At 41.8% G+C, this 12,892-nt stretch overlaps 1 protein-coding gene across 1 annotated transcript in view; it reads left to right on the top strand.

The window, feature by feature from the left end:
• The window catches only part of LOC124593883 (juvenile hormone acid O-methyltransferase-like), a 61,425-nt gene extending 48,621 nt beyond the window's left edge, over window positions 1–12,804 (top strand). The window contains exon 5 of the mRNA XM_047132229.1: window positions 12,620–12,804. Coding sequence (XP_046988185.1) covers window positions 12,620–12,804 — 185 coding nt within the window. The remainder of the gene's footprint in view (window positions 1–12,619) is intronic.
• The last annotated feature ends 88 nt before the right edge of the window (window positions 12,805–12,892 follow it).

Here is a 12,892-nt window from a genome sequence, read left to right as displayed (position 1 = left end):
TGGGCCTTCTGCTCTGAAAGCCCATATCGATGATGTTTCGTTGAATGGTTTGCACGCTGACATTTGTTGATAGCCAAGCGTTGAAATCTGCAGCAATTTGCGAAAGGGTTGCACTTCTTTCAATCTGAACGATTCTCTTCAGTCGTTGGTCCCGTTCTTGCAGGTTTTTCTTCCGGCTGCAGAGATGTTGGGGATTTGATGTTTTACCGGATTCCTGATATTCACGGTATGCTAGTCAAATGGTCGTACGCGAAAATCCCTACTTCATCGCTACCTCGGAGATGCTGTGTCCCATCGCTCGTGCGCCTACTATAACGCGACGTTCAAACTCACTTAAATCTTGATAACGTGTCACTGTAGCATCAGCAAGCGATCTAACAACTGCGCCAGATACTTGCTGTCTTACATAGCCACTGCCGACCGCAGCGCCGTATGCTGCCTGTTTACGTTTCTCTTTATTTGAATAAGCATGCCTATACCAGTTTGTTTGGCACTTCCGTGCAGAACAACTGCGATAAAGGGTACCTGGGGGGGAGGATGCCCTCGAAATCGACACCACAGTCACTAAAAACTGAATCAACCATTTGTAGCACTGTCTATGCTATCATAGAATCAACTGCTGAAACACATCACAGAAGTTCCAGATTTGCTTCTATTTATGAGCAGACGACTTTGAAAATGGTTCAAATGGCTCTGAGCACTATGGGACTGAACGTCTGAGGTCATCAGTCCCCTAGAACATAGAACTACTTAAACCTAACTAACCTAAAAACATAACAAACATCCATGTCCGAGGCAGGATTCGAACCTGCGACCGTGGCGGTCGCGCGGTGCCAGACTGTAGCGCCTAGAGCCGCTCAGACGACTTTCCAAGTTGAACAAAATAAACAGTATATCAGCACCAATTTTCTACACAGAAAACACACTTCCAAAGAACAAGCATCCAAATCCAGAAAATCAGGTCACATGCCAAAATATACAATGATTAAGAATGAAAATTAGCAATGCAGGATCCAGTTCTTAAGACGCAGTACAACACCTCAACACAGGGTAAGAAGAAAATGTTTATCAGTTTAACACTAAAAAAAAGTTAGAAAGAAAAGTAAATTATTTCACTCTGCAACAGTCGCAAATATTCTGATGCTTAACATCTGCCAATCTTCTATCTGAAAAAAATATATCACTCCAAATTTAAACTTAAATAACAAAATGCTGATTATACTTTAAATTCGAGAAATTTTTCACCAGTTTCGACAGTCTCTTGTTTCAGTATGCAGAATAGTGCAAGAAGTAATCATTAGCAACCGCCATTCGTGTTTAGACCACAAACAGCAAAAAATTACTTTCCATATTGTCCTTACTTATGACAGTAATTATCACATAAGCATGACAAAGTCCTCTTTACTATTCTCCCTCACAGTGAGTTATGTCAAGAATTAAGTGAAGAAACTCTTTTGAGCCACACCAAGTATGCACTCATTACTGATCAATTAAGTGCTTAAAGAAGGAGAGAAGATAACGTGTATCATATGCTTTAACGCAAATTGTCCTGTGTTCTCAGCATAAGCAACGATATTCTGTAATAAAATGTATGCCAAACTGATAACTGTTTCAGAGAACAAAATTTTCAACAAATAGGTGAAAAGATTTCTGAACATTAACAAAAATACCCATTCGATAGGTAAATTTTATTCGTTAGACAACTCTGAAAACTTACGTTCTTTCATCTTGGCAGGGACGCCAATATGTACATCTGCTGTCGTGTTGTAGCTTTCAAGTGAGTCATCCTGATGAAAATTCCCCCTTTCAATGATAAATGTTCACCCAGGAAATAATATTATGACGTAACCTGAAACGAAGCGCAAGGCTGAGTGTTGGGAAGAAATGACCTGAGGTCACATGGTCAACAACGGTTGATGAAGTCAGCTGTCTCAAAACTTTGTACCCGAGAAATTATGATGTTGCCATGATGTGACGTGATGTGATGGCCAGTGTGGTTGCAATTATTTGAAGTGGAGTATTTTAACATGACATGACATGATGGGAAGTGCGACTTGACCTTAAGAGGTGCGTGAAATGCGATATTTGGAAGTTGACAAATTATAAGACAACTTTCAAACACAATGTGAATGTTCGACCTAAGTTCAAACAGTGTTAATGACTGTGGAATCAAGTGATTTCCTGATCTCGTTAAGTGGCCCCTAAACTATTAATAATATTGGGCAGTAATATTGTGCAACATATCAGCAGCTGGTTCCAGACAATGAATCGATATGGCACAATATTGGTGTCAAATCCCGGATGTGCAAACATGGCAAATTCTGATGCCAGCTCTTATATGGCTCTTGGGCTGGTTTTGCACTCATGCAAGAAAAGAGAAAGCGTAGACGAATAAAGGAGTCATATAATAAGAGAGGAGAATTGACACATATAAACGTCCTAAGTGACTTGACAATAAGCGAGCGAAATGAGTATCGGAAATCTCTGACGATGGACGCTCGCTCATTAGATAAACTGTTTCACGTGATTACATCTATAATTCAGATTATATATGGTTAGTATTTATTTATTTACATCCAGTTTTGAAAACAAGAAGTACACATAATTTTACTTAAATTGCGTTAAAAAATTTCTTGCCCTTGCATAAAGCTCAAGCCACCAACGCACCAAAGTAGTGGTTCCAGAGGCTCGGCACCACTAGCCTCGCTTTTCGATGCACTTGTTAATCTTTTCAGCTCTTTCTTATAATTTTTCCACAATGAATTTAAGTTCTTTACTAAATGAAGCTTATGTGCTCCCAGGTACGTTTCCCTATATTTCGACAACAACTGATAGAATTGCTCCATTTTCTCATGGTGTCTGTTACATTCGATCCATTTATGTTGAGATTTGGTGAACAAAAGATTTGTTATGTGTATTGGCAATGAGTTAATCTGTATGGACCTTTTCACCTATTATATGTATGATTAGATATCTATGCTAGATTTTGCGTTGTATGCTTTTGTGTGTTTGCCTTTGCAAACTGCCAGGAGCACATTAAATATAATAAATAAAATCTATTTTCGTGAACAGTATTTCTCCACCTATATTATTTTACTGTACAGATATAAAATTCAATTGGTTATGGTCCTAGGAAGACCGAATTGAATAACATTGACCAGTAAATTGTGGTATACTTTATATTACATGTGAGTAGTCCATAACTTACAGTACTTGTATTGGAACTGCGCAAAGAACGTCTGCCCAAATGAGGCAGATAGAGAAGTTCATTGGTCGAGATAATTATGCAGCTTCGAAGTCTGTAGTATAAGCTTATCTGCACTTGGACAATCTTTGGGATGTCATTGATGGAACCTTGAATTTCACAGATTTAGATTTCCAGAACAAAGATCGTAAGGCAAAATCCAAATTAATTCTTCTAGTCGGATCATGTTAATTACCTTCACACAGAAAAGGCCAGTACGGCGAAGGAAGTATGGGACAATCTAAGAAGAGCGTTTGAAGAAGGAAGTTTGATTAGGAAAATGAATTTCCAAAGAGAGCTTATCACCACACGCCTAGACGAATGTAAAAATGTTGATGAATATGTGAACAAAATCTTCTTCCACTTTGAACCGTTTAAGAAATAATGGATTCGACATCGCTAATAAATGGATTGGTACCTTGTTACTAGCGGAACTACCTCTAAGTTCTCCCACATAATAATGGGCCTAGAGAATTCAGGTAAACCAATTACAGGCGACAGCGTAAAAGTCAAGCTATTAAGAGTATATAAAAATATTCTATCCAGAACATAGGAATGGCTTCGTATCGAAAATACAAAAAGACGAAACCTGTTCGATGTTATAAATGCCAAGGAAAAAGAAGTACACAAGAAAAAGTCTTGTTTCAAAGGGAACACAAAGGAAAGCAAACAGTAAAGGTAAGGCACTGAATATTATTCTTGGCAAAATTTGGAGTAAGAGTACAGGTTAGTTCCTTGATTGTGCAGTGTCTTTGAATATAACCAAAGGCCAATGAGTTTTATACGATGTTTCACCTAGAACGTACATTGTTCGCCTAACAGTGGATGGTTCTTCATTACAATGTGAATGAGAAAGAAAGATAAACTTTAATTTGAATGCTAATGCAGAATCACAGGGCATTACAGCTCATAATGTACATTATATTAAGAATGCTGCTAAATATTTTTCCTTCAGTTAGTGAAATAGTGAATAAGGGCTACAAGATAATTATTCTATTTAAATGGTGGAGAAATAATTGATCAGAAGGGCCAGTGTGAGACCCACAGATACTAAAGAAAAAGTTATTTATGAATTAGATGTTCCTGAAGTTTGAAATAGTTATCCTCTACATTCCGCAAAAGGTTTTTTATGTCATAAAGGACTGGACATCATAGTAGGAGAAGTACGGCCTTGTTAAAACACACGGCAACAGGGTTGAAGGAAAATAAGCGTTGTAACTTGCGTTGTGAAATTTGTTTACAATGAAATCAAGCCAGATTATCGTTTAAAACAAGTAAAAATCGATGTACTGAGCTTTCACAGCTGATACGCAGAGACGTTTGGGCCCATGGAAAAGGAATCTATCAGAGCACTTGTTGTTTCCTTACCTTGATTGGTAATTTTTCGAAATAAACCCACGTTTATTTCCCTGGAACCAAGGACAAAGTGAGCGAGATATTTGCCACTTTCGCGTCATGGCTGAAAGAGGAAGTGGTAAGAATATAAAAGTTATCAGGTAAGAAAATAGTACCGAATGCGTCAATAAACACTTTAGACAACGACTGATTGAACTTGGAATCAGAAATCAAACTGCAGCTTGCTTTAGTTCTGACCATAACGCAGTAGCAAAACAGGCTAATAGAAAAATTCTATAAAAAGTAAGGAGCATGTTTAAAGGATCCAGAATTACTCATATGTTATTGGGCAGAAGCAGAAACAAGTGCAGAGTATCTGAATAGTAAATCGCCTACTAAAGATTTACCAAACACGACCACATATGAAATTTTGAGTGGAAAGAAGCCAGATCTAGACCATCTAAGAATATTTAAATGTAAGGCCATGGTACAAGTTCCAAAACTACTTAGAAGAAAATGGTGCTATAAATTTGAAAATCATATTTATTGGAAATTGTGAAGATTTCCAAGGTTACTGAATCGTAAAGCCTGAATCAAAAACGGGACTAACTAGCAGAGAGGTAATATTTTTATAATTGGTGAGAATGAAACGTACAGTGAAAAAGTATGTGCACATATTAATCTGAATAAGATGTCCAAGAGCGTTGAAAAGCACCAGAAAATTTTGGATTTAAAGCACATGAAAGAGCTGTTCAGGTAGAATCAGATATGTTGACTGAAGATGAAAAGGATAATGAGAACCAGGAATCTCCAGCAGCAATGGACGTAAATTTGCGGCGTTCATCGTGTAGAATATAATCTAAATAGTATCCAGAATATAAAATGTGTGTGGATGCTCAAATATTCAACAGTAACCTCTTACAATTGAAGAAGCCTTGGTTAGACCGAGTGCAGTTTATTGGAAGAAAGCTACAGATAAGGAATTAGAGCCTTTTTCTACTCCGGCCGGTGTGGCCGAGCGGATCTAGGCGTTTCAGTCTAGAACAGCGCGACCACTACGGTCGCAAGTTCGAATCCTGCCTCGGGCATGGATGTGTGTGATGCCCTTAAGTTAGTTAGGTTTAAGTAGTTCTAAGTTCTAGGGGACTGATGACCTCAGATGTTAAGTCCTATAGTGCTCAGAGCCATCTGAACCATTTTTTTTTTTCTACGAATGATGTTTACGAGTGCACCACAAGGAAAGAAACCATACGAGTGAGATGGGGATTGTACACTCCTTAACTATGGAGCACGTGATCCGATCGTGTAATGGCGATGAAACAATGGACGCGTGAACAGACAAAACCGATAACCGTCTTCCCACCCACTGAGCGCCGTGTATTTTGTGGTCGCGACGTAACGATACGCGTGGTACTGTCTAAAAGATCCAGATCGCGTTGTGGGGAACTCAGTTTAAGCTCGACACATTGGTCCAGAGCTCAACGCTTTGGTTTGCGGCAAACAGAATTATACACATGGATACACGTCTATATTGGTCCGTTGCTCAGCTCACACTGGTCTCCACTTTGTCTTGTGCGAGCCCGTGCACTTCGCACCATTCCCAAAATCTGCCCAAATGGTAAATCTGCGGGTGTGGTGTCGGCGGCCACCGCTAGTTTGGGCCGGCACTAGCTACAGCTCGCGCATTTCTCGGCACGGCTGCCACAAAGCTGTTAGTAGAAAACGAAGGTAGAATGTCAAAAAGCAATTCCCTTATTTGCAGCATATTGTGAACAAAATTTGCTAAGACCCTAGAATTAAACGTTGGGTTGCAGTTAAAAGAAAATTTATATATTTAAAAGGAACCGTTGATTACCAATTAAGTAATTGTTAGACAGTGAACTAGAACCTGGAAAGTTCTATTGATGCAGACTGGGGAAAAGTACTGCGTAACAGACATTCTATTACAGGCAGCTGTTTCAAGTTGATGGGAGGATTAATATCTTGGTCTTGCAAGAAATAACCAACAGTGGTTTTGATTACTGTTGAGGCTGACTATATGGCATTTTCTTTCACCATACCAGAAGTGTTATGATTAAGAGCTCTAATAGGTGAAACTGAGCCACATACGATTATTGAGTCTACCAAAATGTTTTCCGACAACAAGGGAACTGTCAAGCTAGCTCAGAAGCAAATAACAAGTGTACGATTCAAGCACATTGATATTGGGTACCATTTTACTAGGTATCGCCTAAAACAGAAGGATACGGCTATAAACTGTTTGTGTACGGAGGAAGCAGGTCTGATTTATTGACCAAGGCTCTCAGTAAAGACAAATTCCAGGTATTTGAAAAACTGTATGGTTTAACAACATAGAGTACAATGCGTAGTGCTCCGAAGCGATGTAGTGTTCATGATTATTGTGAGCACATAAAACATTTGTTCAACAGGAAGTGTTGAATGTTCGTGCTCGAAATATGTGTTATGTGTGTCAGCATTGAGTTGACATGTATAGACCTCCTGGCCCAATGTATGTAGTCTTGGTATATATGCTAGATGTTATGTGTTGCATTCTTGTTGTAGTATGTCTTTCTAAATTACGGGGAATACATCAAATATAATAAAAAATATGTTCCTAAATAGCGTTTCTCCATCAATATTATTTTACTGTGTAAATGTGCAATGCAACAATTAAGTACTTTGTGAGACTGGAAACCACTAAATATTCTCAATAATAAATGTCCGATCCTCTATTTCGAACCCACTTCCATTTCACAACACATCAAAATGCACAAAATAAACACCGTAACAGACAGCTCTGACAGGCATTCAATATTAGCCAGCGCCATTAGCATGAGACATGTTACTTAAAATCTTATTTCAGTACAGCCGTCAGTATGCCGTATAATATATTACACAACTTTCAATCTTACCTACAGACAGCCAATAACATTGGGCAATATGAAATATTGAGTCATTCTCTGACATTTAGTTCCCACAAGTATACCGTGAAAATGTTGTTGAATAATATGTATGCGTGCACCCAGAAATGTACTCATTTACGGGAAACACACTAATATGCACAACCCTTAAATTTAACATAATGTTGTAAAATAACTAACCTCAAACACATGTACGCCAGCTGTCAGATTTGAATATTGCGAGGGCTACAGTTCTCGACCGGTCAGAACAAAGCACACTTATAATAGGTGTGTCAGCACACAGTGTAATGGATTTGTAAATATCTTCATTTCATAAAGTTATTTATGTATTACTTCAGGAACATGACGCTATACAACGTGGTTAATCCACTGAATGAACGAGAGCAAGTATGGCTATTAATTTACTAAATAGTAAAAAAATTGTAGGATGCAGAATGGAGCGAACAGTACATTTATTTGTTCGTACTGTTCCAATGACAACATTGTCTTAAAAATTAAATGAAAACAGTCCTGATCGCGTTTCCAGATTGTTCATTTGTTAGCAACAGGTTTCGGCTCGTTCCTCGAACCATCTTTAGGCTCTTTCTGCCGTTATGGCTGCTGGTGACCGCAGACGGAGCGAGATCCGTGTAATTACGGTTCTTTAGCATTTTATACCGATCACTATGCTCCATCTACAAAATGCTTTCTAGAGTTTTGAAAACATTGTCGTATATTGACCAAATATTATGACTGGAGCAAATTTTGTTTTAACGGGAAACCAGATTGACAAAATATTATGACCGGAGCAAATTCTGTTTTAAAGAGAAACCAGATACCGTACTACATTGAAACTTCCTGGCAGATTAAAACTGTGAGCCGGACAGAGACTCGAACTCGGGACCTTTGCCTTTTGGAAGGTAGGAGGCGAGGTACTGGCAGAAGTAAAGGTATGAGGACGGGGCGTGAGTCGTGCTTGGGTGGCTCAGTTGGTAGAGCACTTGCCCGCGAAAGGCAAAGGTCCCGAGTTCGAGTCTCGTTCCGGCACACAGTTGTTATGTGCCAGGAAGTTTCGTATCAGCGCACACTCCGCTGCAGAGTGAAAATCTCATTCTGGAAACATCCCCCAGGCTGTGGCTAAGCCACGTAGCAGCGTTTTTCAAAAATCCTCGCTGTGACTGCAGCTCACTCGGCTGCAGTAATCCAAGATAGTATGATGAGTCTGGTATTGGACGATAATATTCTGAAAATATTTCTAGGTCCGTTATACATCTGAGGTAGAGACAGGACTCCGATACTGGCGCAGTTGTCGGCGTGATCTAGATGTCGTGGAATTGCAGTTCCAGAGTATGCATAATTTGAAACATACGAACATACACTCCTGGAAATTGAAATAAGAACACCGTGAATTCATTGTCCCAGGAAGGGGAAACTTTATTGACACATTCCTGGGGTCAGATACATCACATGATCACACTGACAGAACCACAGGCACATAGACACAGGCAACAGAGCATGCACAATGTCGGCACTAGAACAGTGTATATCCACCTTTCGCAGAAATGCAGGCTGCTATTCTCCCATGGAGACGATCGTAGAGATGCTGGATGTAGTCCTGTGGAACGGCTTGCCATGCCATTTCCACCTGGTGCCTCAGTTGGACCAGCGTTCGTGCTGGACGTGCAGACCGCGTGAGACGACGCTTCATCCAGTCCCAAACATGCTCAATGGGGGACATATCTGGAGATCTTGCTGGCCAGGGTAGTTGACTTACACCTTCTAGTGCACGTTGGGTGGCACGGGATACATGCGGACGTGCATTGTCCTGTTGGAACAGCAAGTTCCCTTGCCGGTCTAGGAATGGTAGAACTATGGGTTCGATGACGGTTTGGATGTACCGTGCACTATTCAGTGTCCCCTCGACGATCACCAGTGGTGTACGGCCAGTGTAGGAGATCGCTCCCCACACCATGATGCCGGGTGTTGGCCCTGTGTGCCTCGGTCGTATGCAGTCCTGATTGTGGCGCTCACCTGCACGGCGCCAAACACGCATACGACCATCATTGGCACCAAGGCAGAAGCGACTCTCATCGCTGAAGACGACACGACTCCATTCGTCCCTCCATTCACGCCTGTCGTGACACCACTGGAGGCGGGCTGCACGATGTTGGGGCGTGAGCGGAAGACGGCCTAACGGTGTGCGGGACCGTAGCCCAGCTTCATGGAGACGGTTGCGAATGGTCCTCGCCGATACTCCAGGAGCAACAGTGTCCCTAATTTGCTGGGAAGTGGCGGTGCGGTCCCCTACGGCACTGCGTAGGATCCTACGGTCTTGGCGTGCATCCGTGCGTCGCTGCGGTAAGGTCCCAGGTCGACGGGCACGTGCACCTTCCGCCGACCACTGGCGACAACATCGATGTACTGTGGAGACCTCACGCCCCATGTGTTGAGCAATTCGGCGGTACGTCCGCCCGGCCTCCCGCATGCCCACTATACGCCCTCGCTCAAAGTCCGTCAACTGCACATACGGTTCACGTCCACGCTGTCGCGGCATGCTACCAGTGTTAAAGATTGCGATGGAGCTCCGTATGCCACGGCAAACTGGCTGACACTGACGGCGGCGGTGCACAAATGCTGCGCAGCTAGCGCCATTCGACGGCCAACACCGCGGTTCCTGGTGTGTCCGCTGTGCCGTGCGTGTGATCATTGCTTGTACAGCCCTCTCGCAGTGTCCGGAGCAAGTATGGTGGGTCTGACACACCGGTGTCAATGTGTTCTTTTTTTCCATTTCCAGGAGTGTATATTCGTATATTGTTCTGCTCAGTGGAACTTGTGATACAATTTCAATTCAGTGACTTACACGACACAGTTTTAGATTTACTCACATAAAAGTAGTCTTCGAAACACTCAAACGAGGTACCATGCACACACATTGTTCCACCAGTGACCTACCGATTTGTGCCCAAAAACTGTCTCAGTTTATTCAAGAATAAAAGTGCAACACACAGTTCACATAATATTACTCGCTCTCTTTCGTCAGTTCCCATGAATACGCGCACGTATTAATTTAAATGATTTATCCATGACTTAACGCATGAAAACCAACGCACCAGCCATGCCACATGTCTGCAGTCCGCGTCCTCATGTTACTCACGGTCCTACAACTCGATTGTTCCGACTCTACAGAGTGATTTTTTTTCACCATGTACTGAGAGTATACTGAAGAAATGTCTAATGAAATACGTCCGAATGTGCATGGTTTCCAAGCTAGAGATCATTTATTCAATCATACTTTGATACAGAGACTGCGGTCTAATACGCGCTGCAATACCATGCAGCCACACTTACAGTATGCATGGTTTTCTCCTAGAGGGTGGTACAGTTCCTCAGATGTCATGGCCTAGAGCCCTCTCCTGCCATAGTAATTGGTAACGTTGTATCCGATTCACTTCTCTATGTCATTCATGTTGAAGTGGGTGTGACACAGTGTTGTACACAATGGTTCCGACATAGTGTTCACCTGCGGAAAGGCAAATGGCAAAGGGGTGGGCGTGGGGGGGGGGGGGGAGGAGGGAGCAGCAAGATTGTATCAGGAGAGCTATCCTCACCGACAGTAGCCACAGCATTCAATATTTGCATCAGTGTATCGCCATTTGTCTGAGTCAGTATCGTTTCAGGAAACAGGAAAGCTTGAATAACGTACCCGAGATGTTCGAACACAAGACTTGGAACAAAATATGATTAACACATCAGGAAGGCGACCGTACCATTCAGTTTGCCCGCCAGTAAGGGTAAGCCAGACGACCGTGTGGAACTTTCTGTATATCAGTTGTTACTACCCTCATCACTTCAGACGTGTGCAGGGCATTCTAGAGACAGACTTTCCACATCGGGAGCAGTTTCGTCACTGGTTTCTTCCCCAGGCAACCACGATTCTGGGATTTGTGTCGTCTGTCCTATTCACAGCTGAGACCACCTCTACGAGAAGTGGTATGTTCAAGTTTCTTATCAGGATCTGTGCTATAATATGCAGAACCCCCATGGTACTGTGACAGCGAATTATCAGCTTCAGAGCAGCCGGAATGTGTGGGCTGGGATAATTGGCGATCGTCTTTTGGCACCAGTCTTCCTTCAGCGTCGCCTAACGGGCCGGAACCATCGGCGTTTCTTGCGGGTGACTTTGCCTCCCTTACTGGAAGAAGTGCCATTGATGATTCGAAGGGTTACGTGGCGGCTACGTGATGGTTCTCCAGCCTACTGGACGCATCTTAATCGTGTCTTGCCAGGTCGGTGGACCGGACGAGGGTGTCCAGTTGCATGGCCTCACGTTCACCGGATCTCAACCGGTGTGGTTTCTGGTTATTGGGCCATCTCAAATGTATCCTGTACACAGAATCATTCCAGATATGCAGACAAGGAAGGAGGATATTCATGCCGCCCCTGACACTGTTCGGATGCAGCCTGCCCCACGTGAACGTGTGAGACAGAGCACGCTACAGCGCGTATGTACATGCCTTGAGGCACTCGGAAATCATTTTCATGAGAAACTGTAGCTATGGCTGCATGGTGCAGCGTGCATTAGACCGCAGTCTGTATAACAGTGTATGATCGAATACCCGGAAATCATGAATTTCCGGACATAAGTTCATTAGATCTTTCCTGTTCCGTATCTTCTCATCGATCAATCCATAGACTTTGTACATGAGGGAAAAAAATCACCCTGTGTTGTCGAAAACAGGCACTTTTATAGCATGCATATAAACAGAAACAATGAAAAATTAATGTTCAGGTAGAACTACTATCTGAACGTCTTGATGTTTACTACTAAACACAATGACTAAAACAAAACAATAAAGGGAAAAATTAATTATGTATGCTCCCTAGAGCTGTACCTTCAATTTTTTTAAAAATTGTTTTGTTTTTCTACTAAGATGACATGTCTGATACAGTCTGTAAATGCTCTATGGATGAATAAACAACTGATAAACAGTGCCTCGTTAGATAAAGTCTATCTTGATAAAGATAAAGTTTATCTTGATAAAATGCTGCTTTCGATATCTTAAACCATTATCCAAATATAATATTTGTATGCTTTGTGATTTTTCATCGTAATCTAACATTTGCCTTTTTATTTTTTTAGATTTTCTGAAGTCAGTATGTCCATTCCTGGACCGAGTTCCGGAAAACCAGAAGGATAATTTCTTAGATGATTGGCTACAGCGTATGGAGAAAATGAATGGATTATCAAAGGACGTTGGAAGCAGTGAAGAGCCGAAATACTACACCCACTTTAACATGATGGTGGCTATGGCCAGAAAACTGTAATTGGGAGTTTTGCACCACCGCTTGAACAATAAACAATATTTAATAACGGAAATGACAAACAACACAAAGCACAAACAGAATTCCCCGG

The sequence above is a fragment of the Schistocerca americana genome, chromosome 2, assembly GCF_021461395.2.
Source record: "Schistocerca americana isolate TAMUIC-IGC-003095 chromosome 2, iqSchAmer2.1, whole genome shotgun sequence".
NCBI lineage: Eukaryota > Metazoa > Arthropoda > Insecta > Orthoptera > Acrididae > Schistocerca > Schistocerca americana.
The sequence above is the reverse complement of the archived record's forward strand: the minus strand, read 5'-3'. Positions and strand labels throughout refer to the sequence as shown.